This window comes from Mastigoproctus giganteus, chromosome 8 (genome assembly GCF_048544385.1).
Source record: "Mastigoproctus giganteus isolate SK-2022 chromosome 8, ASM4854438v1, whole genome shotgun sequence".
In the NCBI taxonomy this organism is placed as follows: domain Eukaryota; kingdom Metazoa; phylum Arthropoda; class Arachnida; order Uropygi; family Thelyphonidae; genus Mastigoproctus; species Mastigoproctus giganteus.
The window spans coordinates 79,417,027-79,430,203 of record NC_143582.1 but is presented as its reverse complement, the minus strand read 5'-3'; the positions used below and the strand labels follow the sequence as shown (position 1 = coordinate 79,430,203).

The window sequence follows — 13,177 nt, the reverse complement described above, 5'->3', positions numbered from 1 at the left end:
CATTGATGACTTCCGAGACAAATCAAAGCGGCGTCCACGCAATTTCTTCATTTCTCGAAACAAGAAGTCTGACAGTGCTAAGGTCAGGTTGTTTGTTTGTTATTTGGAGCATTAGCAACTAAGGCCATATTGCTCCGGGGATATGCGGTCGTCATTCCCTAACCTTTCCGCATCCTCCATATTTGGTGGTCACAGGCTCGAACCCTGGTCTAATCAAGAAGCATGTGCTACGCACTGCTGCTCCTGCCCACCTGGCTACGGAGGCGCCGCTAAGGTCAGGAGAATAGGGTGGGTGCTGCAGTAGTTCAAAGCTGCACTGGGCAACAAAGTTGGTGGTGGCGACGGCTGTGTGAGTCAATGCATTGTCTGACAGAAGACAGACACCTCTGGTTAACGTTCCATGCCTTTTCACCTTCAAAGCATCATGTAACTTTTTCAAAAGATTTCTGTAGTATTCTCCAGTAAGTGTAGAACGATGAGGCAGGTAATCTGTCAGGATAACCCCATTTCATCACCTTCTTTGCAGATGGAGTGGTCTGTTTGGGAGGTGGAGAGAGGTGTGCTTCCACCGCTTTGACATGTCTTTAAGTCTCCGGATCTTACTGGTACACCCAGCATTCGTCACTTGTCACCAACCGATCAAAAAAGGTTCTCAACATCCACATTACACAAATCCAACAGTTGGAGAGAACACTGCATTCGACATTGCTTCTGCAAAGGTGTCAGCAATCATGAAACCCATCGTGCAGAGACCTTAGACATGTACAGATGGTCATGTAAAATGCTGTGGGCAGACCCATAACTAATTCCACTGCATTTGCGATGAAATTAATTGTCACTCAGCACCAGCTGCTCAATCTTTGCAACTGCCTTCCTGTCTACTGATGTTGATGGCCTTCCTGCTCTTGGCTCATCAAAGATACTTGTATGACTGCATTGGAACTCCCGTTTCCACTTTTTTACAGGCAGTGTCATAGGATGGACAATTCTGCCCATATACAGCTTTCATTTCTTCATCAATTTCCTGAGCTTTCTTGCCTGCAAATGCAGGAGCTTGAACACTGCTTGATACTCCACTTTGTCAACCATGGCGTCCTTCCTCAGATTCCAGGCTCAAACTCTGGTTTATGATCACCTACAGGAATGAAATTTCACATGTTAGTTATTGAATATGTAGAAAACATATATTAAAAATGGCATCTTCTTACTGATGTTTTATCTAGGTCATGGTACAAACTTTTTGATACCCCTTCATATGTATCTGAAATATAAAACTAGAAAAAAAAACATTACTTCTGAAACTAATCTCTGAGTAATGCAGATATATGAGAATATGATTCAATAGCTTCTTTATAAAAGATCAAGATAATAACAGAAAATGTCCATTTTTATTATCCTACTCCAAAAGGAAAGCAGACTCATCAGTCAGATCATGATGGCTGCACATGTGCATCCAATATCTTTCGTGTTTGCAGTCCAATCCAAATGAAGCCAAAGAGAAGTATACTTTTAACTTGACCTGCTATCTTAAAACAAACTGGTAACCACCCCCTTAGAATCATGTTGTAATACCAACCATATTTACAGTAATAGGGTTAAATCAAAGGATAGATAGTTTTATCCTGATTTAAATGAGATTTAAATATGTAACACATTAGAACATGCCATGCCAAAAGAAGCATAATGTAAGTTCATTAGCTCTACTTAAAACTTTTATTTATTACAAAACAATTTAATTTAATATGCAGTTCTTAATTTAACTTTGCTTTGTCAATGATAGAGCAAAGTTCCATCAATAGTTCCATCATCAGTAACAGAGGCAACCTGGCTAGTCAGCTATTTTGCCAACCAGGAAAAAGATCTCATTCCAGATGCATTTTTTTTTATCCATTAATGTAATTTAAATATTTTTAAAATGCTTACTTTTAATTTTAAAAAAAAATTACAATCAAGATGTTAACAGTTCATATACATATTTTTATATCCAATGATACCAGGATAGATTTTGCGATACATATAATTTAAAAATTTATTTCATAATTTTTATTCTGAATTACTCGAGTTTGTGATGACCCCGGTTTAGATTCCTTTTATGAGTCCATCCTACCCTAAATACACTACTGCATACAGAACTTTTTTCTAAATTTTTGCCAAGTATATAGGTGTTACCCAAAAGTTCCCAAAATGTATTTATAAAATAAATTAGACTCACCCCCCCCACCCCGAGTCTTATTTGCCACCATCACCTTCGAAGTAGTCCAATCCCAGCACTTATCCCATGATTTGAATGCATCTTGAAAGTCCTTCTTTGTCATATTAACCCCAGGGGCTCACATATGGTGAGTATGGGCTTGGCACACCCAGGGTCCTGAGCTGGATATCATCATATTCTCTCTCTCTCACAGGGTAACTCATTACATTTTTTTTGGCTGGTGCAGCATAAGCCTCAGGCTTTCTTGCACTATATGTCTAGTAATAATAATAATAATAAGTGTTCAGCACTGACTGCGATTCCTTTTGGATATCCTCTATGCTGTCAAATCTTCAACTCTTCAGCTTGATTTTCATTCTTAGGAAGAGGAAGAAGTGCAGGGGGCGGGAACAATTGTTGTGTTGTTGGATGTCAAAACTGTGCCACAGCAAGAGATGTGTGGGCCGGCACATTGGTCATGATGAAGGACCCAGTTCTTTGTGCACCACTTCTCTGGATGTTTCCTCCTGACGGCTTCCCTTAGCCACCTCAGGACATCACAGTAGAACTTTGTGTTGAGATCTGGCCAGGAGGGCCAAATTCCTTATGGATAATCCCATCAATATCCAAAATACAGATCGTCATGGACTTCGCATTGCTCCTCACTTGTTGGGCTTTCTTTGGTTGGGGCGAAGGTGGGTTCTTCCACTGGGATGATTGTTGCTTGGTTTCTGGGTCATACCCATATACCAAACTCTCGTCACCAGTGACGACCGTAGAAAGGAAGTTTTAATCACTCCTGGCTCGTTCTTGAAGATCTCTGCTAACTTTCATGTGATGCTGCTTTTGGTCTTCACTCAGTAACTGTGGCACGAACTTGGCTGTAATCCTTCTCATATTCACCTCATCTGACAAAATCTGCTGACATGTGCTGTACGGTAGTCCTACAGTGTCACAAATGTCGTGGATGATCCATCTGTGGTCTTCACAGATTTTGCAACATTTTCAGGGGTGGTGCTCAATGATGGATGCCCAGAGCGATCATTGTCATCAACCGACATTTGACTGTTTTAAAAATGGTTAAACCAGTAGTAGGTCTGCGTCTGGCCTAAAGCATTGTCACCAAAAGCTTGTTTCAACTTCTTATGGGTTTCTGCTGCTGTATCATTAAGAAGGAAACAAAACTTGATGCAAGCACATTGCTCTCTCACATCAGCCATCGCAACAATCGCAAACTACACCAAGTGCGCATAAATATTCAATGACTCCATCCAGTCCAACGCCACATTGCACAGTGATTCACAAAGGATACATGCAGTGTTACCTAGCACCACAAGTCCATACCAGATGTAGGTCCCGGGCAACATTCAAATTTCGGGAACGTTTGAGAAGCACCTCGTACATCCGTAATAAGATGTAAAGGTTATCTAAAATCATTAAAGCAATGTACCTCTAAGTTACCTCAGAAATTCAACTACACATAAGAAAGTTGGACATAAATGAACAAACAAAATACCACATGACTCTTAAATCTTTATATTGTAAGACCAACATGTGTTAGTCCAGTAAGAACACAGTTATGGACCTCACGCAGCCCATCTGGGTTGGCATTACCCTGCTTCATCACTTTACAGTAAATGCTTTTGTCCATTCAACAGCTTTAATTACATGCATCAAACGTAACTGAAAACCATAAGCAAAGAAATATTAATGAGGATGAATGAGTCCACACTTCTGTTTTCTGTGGATTGCAAGAAACAAGTGAGATTGCAAAATAAAGATGTAATATTATATGTAATTTACTAGTATTTATTAATATACATGTATTATACATATTCCTCACACTATGAGTATACCAGCGTTAACTGAAGAAGCAAGGGCCACAAAATAGAAGGTGCAGAAAAGATGTTAGGCAAAAAAAGGAGTGATATAATTTGGCAGGTCTAAAGGATTATTAAAGTAACTGATTTTGTTGGTGTTTCAAAATGAACAGTAATGAGAGGTTTTAAGGAACAGTGCAAGTTAAAATCAATCAGAAATCAGTGGAAGAATTGTGATTGAAAGTCTTTGCTTAAGTGATCATGACTGGCAATGAATAATCCCATCTAGTACACAAAAAATGATTTCATACAAGACAAGAACTGCTGCAAACTGTTAACCAAGGACCACCTACACAGCTGACTTCTGAAAGAATACTTTAAAGAGAACTGCATGACACGGAAATCTGGAGTAGGATTCCCTGAAAAAGAACAATAACACCTGCACATAAAGTATGGCTAATATAGGCTAAAAGGCATTAAAACTGGCTTGCTAATGATTAGAAAGCGGCAATGCAGTCTGACAAATCCAAATTTTACCTGTACTATAATGGTGCAAGGCAATGAATTCAAAGGAAAGGCAATCAGGAATTTTAGCAATTTAGGCAATTAGGAATTTTAGCAATTTAGGCAATTAGGAATTTTAGCAATTTAGGCGATTAGGAATATATACACATATTCTTTAAATGCATTACAAGTTTTAGCAGAAATGAGATATTCACCTCATTCAGTACTGTCATTGGTTCCGCAGGTGATGAACTTAATTTGACATTCACTTCTGCTGGATCCCTAGCCATATTTGGATTATGGTAAATGATTTGGCTCATACTGCTAGATCAGCAATTCCCATAAATAAACTTTGCTTGTCATTCTCCCTGTACAGACTACAGGCAAATAATATATCATAATACACTAAATTCCCAATGGTAAGATTTGTCATGAAGATATTACCAATTAATTATAAGGATTAAGACTGTAATCCAACAATGGCAGTAAGGTTGTGCAGGAATCGTAAAGAGGAAGTTATTATTGCTTGGTTCTGCATAAAACACAGTCATTTTACATGTTCTTTTCTGTTGTGGGCTGATGACTCCTATGTGTGAGTCCTATGGCACCGTTTTATCTGTTTGGCATCTTTTAATCAATCATTCAAATTTTAGTATTAAATGAAATATGTTTTATTGCTTTTACCCATCTTATTGAGCCTTATACACTTGATCAGATTTTATTGGATAATGACCATCTGTCAACTGTTTTTAAGTTTTTATAAATTATTAACATGTACAGTTATACATAGTACAAAGCATTTATTTTTAGTCCATATACCACCTTCTTTCTTTTTTATATTTGTATTATATGTTCTGATGAGGTAATCTCTCTTAAATATTTATGGAAGTTACTAAAATCTTTATTTTTTATACCTTTCATGTGTGGGCTTGGTACATGGCCTTAATCACTGCTGCAACTTTAGCTCAAGCTATTTTGTACCAGAAAGAATTAGTGGCTGTGATATCATTAAATACAGTACAATAATAAAAGAACCTGCAGAAACCATATATGTTAGCCCTTTTATTATTGACATCATATGAGTATTTGTTTATCTTCAATTAGCTCAAAATTGAGATACTTCCGGATGACATTTAAAAATTTTTGAGTTTTTGAAAAATGAAAATGTCACAGACATTTCAATGGATATTCCAGCACTGACATTTTTTGAGAGGTGGGGTGTGAATTGTCTGAATATGTAGAATGGTGCAGAATGACCTTTGTAAAAATACTGAACAGAATAAAAGAAAACATATAGTGGTATATATATGGGTACAGACACCAGATAAAAAATTAATAGCCTGTGTATTCAATAATAATAATAATAATAATAATGTGTAACTCTTCCTTTAGCAAGAATCAGTTTGTGAATTCTTGTTGGCAGACATTCAACTACTCGTAGATCCTTTAAGTAGTTTATATCAATATTAGGCCATTATGAAAACAGTTGAGTCCATAATTTGACTTAATTAACATATTAAATTGTGTTTATTTAATAGTCCTAGTTACATTTGCTAGCTTGTTTTTTAAATTTTGCCTAGACATTTTGTAAGTTATGATTTAATATTGTAGAGCTTTTGTAACAGTGGTTTGGCAGGAATATCAAAACACATACACTACTAGTGTAGCACACAGTAGTAGGATTTTAATTGTGGTAAATAAGTAGCTTAAAGGTTCTTAATCATGTAGGTTGGCTATATTTTGTTTTAGCTAAGAAATTTTATTTCTAGTAAGGCCAATGACTAATTTAAAACTGTACAAATGTAACATTATAGCATAAGACTTTTAACGTAAACTTGATAGTCCAATACATATCACTGCATTTAGGTATCTGTCAGTTTAGGGTAGTATTGTCAAATTAAATTGAATTTAAATGGAAATCGTGACTCAGACTAAAAGTAATGGGCTCAAAGTAGTGGGAGTGCTGTGGCTCGGGAGAGAACCGAAGGGGATTTGTTCATGGGGAACGTGCTCAGATACAGTGGCGTCTGGAAAAACAGACACCACTGTAGCTGGTCAGAATGATAGGATTCTTGCCGGAACTTTAGGATCCTTTCCTGGTTTGAAAGCTAGGATGACTGTCTTATTCGAAGAGTCTGGAAACTGTTCCTTAAGTTTCTGTTATATAGAAAGAGCAGGTTTTCCACAGATTTTGGTGAAAGATTTTTAATCATGTCATAATGGATGCCATTCGGTCCAACAGAACTTGACTTAGTATGGTCAAATGATGGACAACTCAAGGAAGTGAACTTTTTGTATCAGCCAAAAAAAAAAGTAATAAATAAATAAATGAATAAAGCAAAATATTCATGCTATTCCCATTCAAACAAAGTAGCCAGCTACTTTGCTTCACTGTGAATTTATTCACTCATGGCCTCTGCCACATTCAGGAGCAACATAATCCAATGTTCAGCAATCCACTGCTCATAGGTTAACTTCATGAAATCCCCTGATGATATTTTATATAAGCTCCATGGTTCTCATCTCACCTAAGAGCGAGAACAGGCCTTCCTCATTCAAATTACTCAATCCCTTCAGCACCTTACAAACCTCAATCAAAAATTCCCTTAGATGTCTAGTTGCAACTCTGCAGTCCATACCACTTAAGTCATTATTCATATGTGCATCAATTTGTTCTCATCATTAATCTGGTTTTCTCTTCTTTGAATTCTCCTCAAACCTGAATACAATATTTAAAATATGGTCTAACCATTAACTTGTATAGTGGGATAAATGTCAGAGCTGTTTTTAACTTCTGTATGGCAACACTTATAAACTATGACAGTTTTTCGTTTCTCCTCTATCCTGGGACATACTACTTCATTTGTTTAATGCCGATCTTCCTATCACACCTAGTAATCTTAATTTCGACCAACTTATTGACTCCTCTTTCCAATGCTTGGGGTCACTATGACATGCTATAAATATTCCTAGATGACATCGGGCTAGCCTTTTACCCTGTTCCACCGCAGTGTGATGGGTCTCTCCCCACTGTCCACACTCCGACTCCTGCTTGGTACTACAGTAAGTTGCTTCTTTGTCCTGTTCTTCCTTTCTTGATTTTTATTTCATTTCATTTTATTTTTATTTTCCTTATGATGTCTTTTTCCTTTCTTTTTTTCTGTCTCTGCCGGGTCAGCCATGAAATATATGTCAGCATTTCACTTACTGCTACTTTTTACCCGGCTTCGGTATGCTTCTCATTCAAATTTCAGCATGGTTTCATTGTTTTTACCAAGTGCTACGTATATTTCATGTCAGAAACAGATGCCTTACTTCTTCCTGTCTTTCCTTTGGTTTTGACGGTTGACCCTTGAAGAAGACATTAAAATCATCGGATCTGCAGCATTAAGTACTTCTTTTAATGTATTATTTTTATTTTTCAGGTACCTACGAATTTTTTCCATAGTTTTGACTTGCGGTTTCATCAGCTCCCCTCTCTCTTTACCACATTATACTTATCTATCTATCTATCTATCTCTCTCTCTCTATATATATATATATATATATATATATAGATAGATAGATAGATAGATATATATATATATTTAATTATTAAGGGCACCTGGATTTCAGTGCCACAGAAATAATGGACTGTGCATTTTTTGTGGCAGTGTGTTATATTTGAATCAATAATCTCCCTACTTGTCACCACACATACTAACCATTGGATCACAGCTAGCATAAATATTATTAATAATATTATAATATTAATATAATAATAAAATGCAATAAATATATTATTATATAAAATTTTATAACAATTACTAAATTTTACTTACTGATCAGAGTAAGTTACACTGAAAAAGTTTATTACTGTTAAAACTAATCAAAATAAGGATATATGCTATGCATATTTTTGTTTTAATTTCTTTGTGTCTGTAAACTCCTCCCAGTCAATAATGGCAGCTTTGGGGAAATGGTTGCATAAATAAAAGGATGGCTTTCAAAAGAAAACCAGTGGACAGTAAAAAGCTTGAATATTACTTTCTAAATTAAGAAATTTCAATGGTCAGAACTCAACGTAACATAGGATGTGTGCATGCACAGCACGCACTTATTTTTTTGTGTGTGTGTGTGTGTGTGTATATATATGTATATATATATATGTATGTATGCGTGTGTGTGTGTGTGTGTGTGTGTGTGTGTGTACACACACACACACACACACACATACAGTATCATTTTACCTTTTTTATTAGCTTGAAGTTTCATAGATACAACATCAGAACCAGAACCAGCCTCACTCATGGCTAATGCTCCAACGTGTTCACCACTGATCAACTAAAAAAAGAAAGATAAATTATTTCATACCCGATGAAAACTAAATATTAACATGATTTATCATCACAGAACACCCACTCTAAAAATTATTTCAATGATGTGCCATTCACTGCTGTTTCAAAGTTAATGATGTCTCTGTTTGTGGCAGAGTTAGCTGAATGCAAATTCACATCTAAAGGCACCAGTAAAAATAAATATTAACAAAGTTTAAATCATTTTCCAAAATTATTATTAAATTTAGATTACTAAAATTTACAAGAAATACATATAAATAAATACAGTAAACCTTCAATATCTGCAGGGGATACGTTCCTGAAAATTCCTGTAAATATTAAAACCAAAGCTTTACAAAAAAAAAATAAGATTAAAGTGGACCTTTCTGAGAAATCAAGGCAAACATTCACAATCAATGAGAATTAACATGTAATATATGTGTAATATCATACTTATTATAGTAAAAAAAATGCAAAAAAACATTAAACTTATTCATGATAATGATACAGAAAAGATAATGAGGAGCATTAGCATTAGTAGAGGCATCTGATGCAAGAAAGCAAGCTTATGCAGCATCAGCCAAAAAAAAAAAAAAACTTCCACTTCACCCCTCCATTCCTTCGAAATACCTGTCCAGCTGAGCCTTAAATTTATTTAGGCTATCAACTTCCACAACAAGGGATGGAAGTCTGTTTCACCAACCAACCAGCCGCTGGCTAAAGGCAAATTTCCGCACATCTATCCTACATCTGTCTTTCCTCAATTTGAATTTATGCCCTCTCAGGTGATTATTCTGAGCAAGAGGAAGAATCCCATCAGCATTGAGCATGCTCGAACCATTCAAGGCTTTATACACCTCTATCAGATCACCTCGCCGGTGTCTAGTCTCCAGACACTGTAATTTGCAAAACTTTAGCCTTTCTTCGTAAGAGCAACCCTTTGTTCCATTCACTAATCTTGTTGCCCTTCTCTATACTCATTCCGGTGACACAGGAGGATGGATTAAAAAAATTTGGGATCCACCTGAATTCTTCCAGGAGGGTGATTTAAAATGATATGCACTTGAAATGTTCTTAAAATTAACTTGAGGACATTGAGACATTTAGAAACATATGAAAAATTGTCATTCTTTGTAGGTTTTCTAAGTCCCTATAGGTCGTAACAGCCCTCCAAAACTTCTTAGACTATGCTCTATCAACAGGTCTATTTCAAATGTTTTGCCAGCTTTGAATATATCAGTATAGCCAAGGCTTTTGAATAACATCACTCTATTCTACCTCATTGCTTTCACCTGACTTCCTTTGAGATTACTGAAACCCTCACCTTCTATATCATGTGCAAAACTCAAAATCTTCAGCAGCTCTTCGTGTTCTATTAGAAAGATATCTTTCAGGCCATTCACTGCATCAGACAACATTTTCCTGCAACACACATTCCACATCAATGATTTCATTTCATTTAGAAATTATTTTATATATGTTATACAGCCAGCAATATCATATTTTTACCAGAAATTGCTGCCCAAATAGAGGAAACCTTGCCTTTTTTTAATTCCTACAAATATATGGTGTGTTTAACATGACTTAGATGTGGTAATTAGATCCTGATCCATCAGAAGGATCAATATTCATCTACACTGTGTCATATATACACAATACACGCTCAAAAGGTAACACAGAATTGCAGAGAAATTACCCCCATATAACCGAAAACATGAATATTAAATGAGCATACTGTACAACAGAGGTTCCCAAACTTTCTCGGTTCACGGCAGCCTTAGTGGCCCAGTAATTTTTTCACGGCACCTCTAGACCAAAATAAATATCTAACACTGTGGTTTTCGACCTTTTAATATATACAAATATAATAATTTTATTCTTTATATAGAGGTACTAATTAAAGGTCAATTATAGATCACCACAAAATTAAAAAGATACGGTACAATGGATACCATACACCTTTTTATAATGAAATAAATGTATAAATTAAAAAAAAACATAATAATAAATTTAAGTAACTTAAACAGAATTTACACAGCACCCCAAGAATGACTTTTGTGGCACCCCAGTTGAAAACCACTGCTGTACAAGGACATAACAATAAATATTAAATGTACATATATCAAGGGTTTACAGTACATCAAATACAATTTTAATTCCTACAAATATATGGTGGGTTTAACATGACTTACATGTGGTAATTAGATCCTGATCCAACAGATGGATCAGGGTCTCATCTACACCTCTGTGGCATATATACAGAGTTGATACATGCTGGAAAGGTAACACAGAACTGCAGAGAAAATACCCACACGTAATTGAAAATGTGAATATTAAATAGGCATACTGTACAAGGAAATAACCTGCGAATAATCAAAACCATAAATATTAAATGTGCAAATATCAATGGTTTACAGTAAACACAAAATGAGGGAAAATTGTATATTATTTTACTTATCTATATAATATAGGTGTAAAAACATCATAGACAACTCTTAAAGGAAAAAACTACGATAGTAGTGTAAAGGGCAGCACCACCCAGACAGCACCGTTTCAAGGCTGGTTGTCCTTTCATCTGTGAGTGGGCAGGCACCCTGGTATCGCAAACATGACAACCCAGTTGTGAGCATAATCCCACAATATGAGAGATGCCAAAATGTGCATGTGATAATATTTAAACAAGACTCAATGCAACAAGGCATACTATTTTTAAGAGATTATAATTATCTATATAATATAGGTTTAAAAACATGGTAACTCGTTGTGAAGGTTGAGCACAATATGAGATACAGTTGAAATGATGTCCTTCACACTACTATTAGCAAAGGCACATGATGCAAGAAAGCAAGCTTATATAGCATCATGCAAAAAAAAAAAAAAAGAAAAAACACCCTTATTTCACCCATCCACTCGCTCAAAATGTTTGTCAATTTCTTCCTTGAATCTATTTAAGCTATTAACTTCTACAACGACAGATGGAAGTTTGTTCCAGCAATCAACCACCCGCTGGTTAAAGGCAAACTTCCACACATCTATCCCATAACCGTCTTACCTCAATTTGAATTTATGCCCTCTCAGGTGATTATTCTGAGCAAGAATCCCATCAGCATTGAGCATGCTCAAACCATTCAAGCCTTTATACACCTCAATCAGATCACCTCGCAGGTGCCTAGTCTCCAGACACTGTAATTTGCAAAACTTAAGCCTTTCTTCGTAAGAGCAACCCTTTGTTCCATTCACTAATCTTGTTGCCCTTCTCTGTACTCATTCCAACAGCTCTACATCCTTCTTAAAATGAGGCCTCCAGACCTGTATACAGTACTCAAGGTGTGGCCTGACCATTGCCTTATACAAGGAAATAATCACCTCCTTATCCCTGCTAGAAAAATTCCTGTATATCGTTGACAAGACACCATGAGCTACTCTTGCAGACCGTCTGCACTGCTCAGAAAACTTCATATCTGCCTGCACAATTACCCCAGGTCCTTTTCATTCTCTACCACTGTCAGTGTTGTACCACAGAGTTGATACGTTACTCTGGGATTACTGCTTCCCATATGTAGTACTTTACATTTGTCAATGTTAAACTTCATTTGCCACATCTCAGCCCATCTGCTCAACTTTTCTAGATCCTGTTGCAGCAGTGTACTGTCATTAGTGTCATTAACAACCCTGCCAACCTTCGTATTGTCTGCAAACTTGGACATTAAGCCTGATATACCATCATCAATATCATTTATAAATACAGAAAACAACAATGGACCCAACACTGAACCCTGAGGGACTCCACTAATAACATTAGTCCATGAAGAGCAGTGTCCATTGATTACCACTCTGCCTTCTCCCACTCAACCATACCTTTATCCATAGCAGCAATTTGCCTCCAATGTCACACTGCTCCAATTTGTGCAGCAGTCTTCCATGTGTAACAGCATCAAAGGCTTTTCTAAGATCCAAATATATGATATCAAAGTTATTCTTTGCATCCAGTTCCTTTGTAAGTACATCATAGTATCCAATCAAATTAGGCAGACAAGACTTCCCCTTAACAAACCCATGCTGTGTCCGAGCTATAACTGAAGTCTTGTCTAGACGAATCTGCAATGCTTATTTAACCAGTGCCTCCATTAATTTCTCTGGAACAGAAGTTAAACTAACAGGTCTGTAATTACCTGTGTCTCCCTTTCGTCCTCCTTTGTGGATTGGGGTCATTTGCACATCTCCAGTCCATGGGTACCTCCCCTTCCTTTGCCGCCTCCTTTAATATAACTGGGTAGATTCCATTCACCCCAGGTGCCTTTCTTGTGTTTATCTCCAACAATTTCTCCTCCTCTTTACTCTCAGTT

The 13,177-nt window shown here is 36.5% G+C and overlaps 1 protein-coding gene across 1 annotated transcript in view; it reads right to left on the bottom strand.

Moving 5' to 3' along the window:
• Nucleotides 1-13,177, bottom strand: part of LOC150081659 (isovaleryl-CoA dehydrogenase, mitochondrial) — a 116,867-nt gene that overhangs the window by 68,569 nt on the left and 35,121 nt on the right. The window contains exon 5 of the mRNA XM_090380580.1: nucleotides 8,745-8,838. Within this exon, the coding sequence (XP_090236706.1) occupies nucleotides 8,745-8,838 (94 nt within the window). The remainder of the gene's footprint in view (nucleotides 1-8,744; nucleotides 8,839-13,177) is intronic.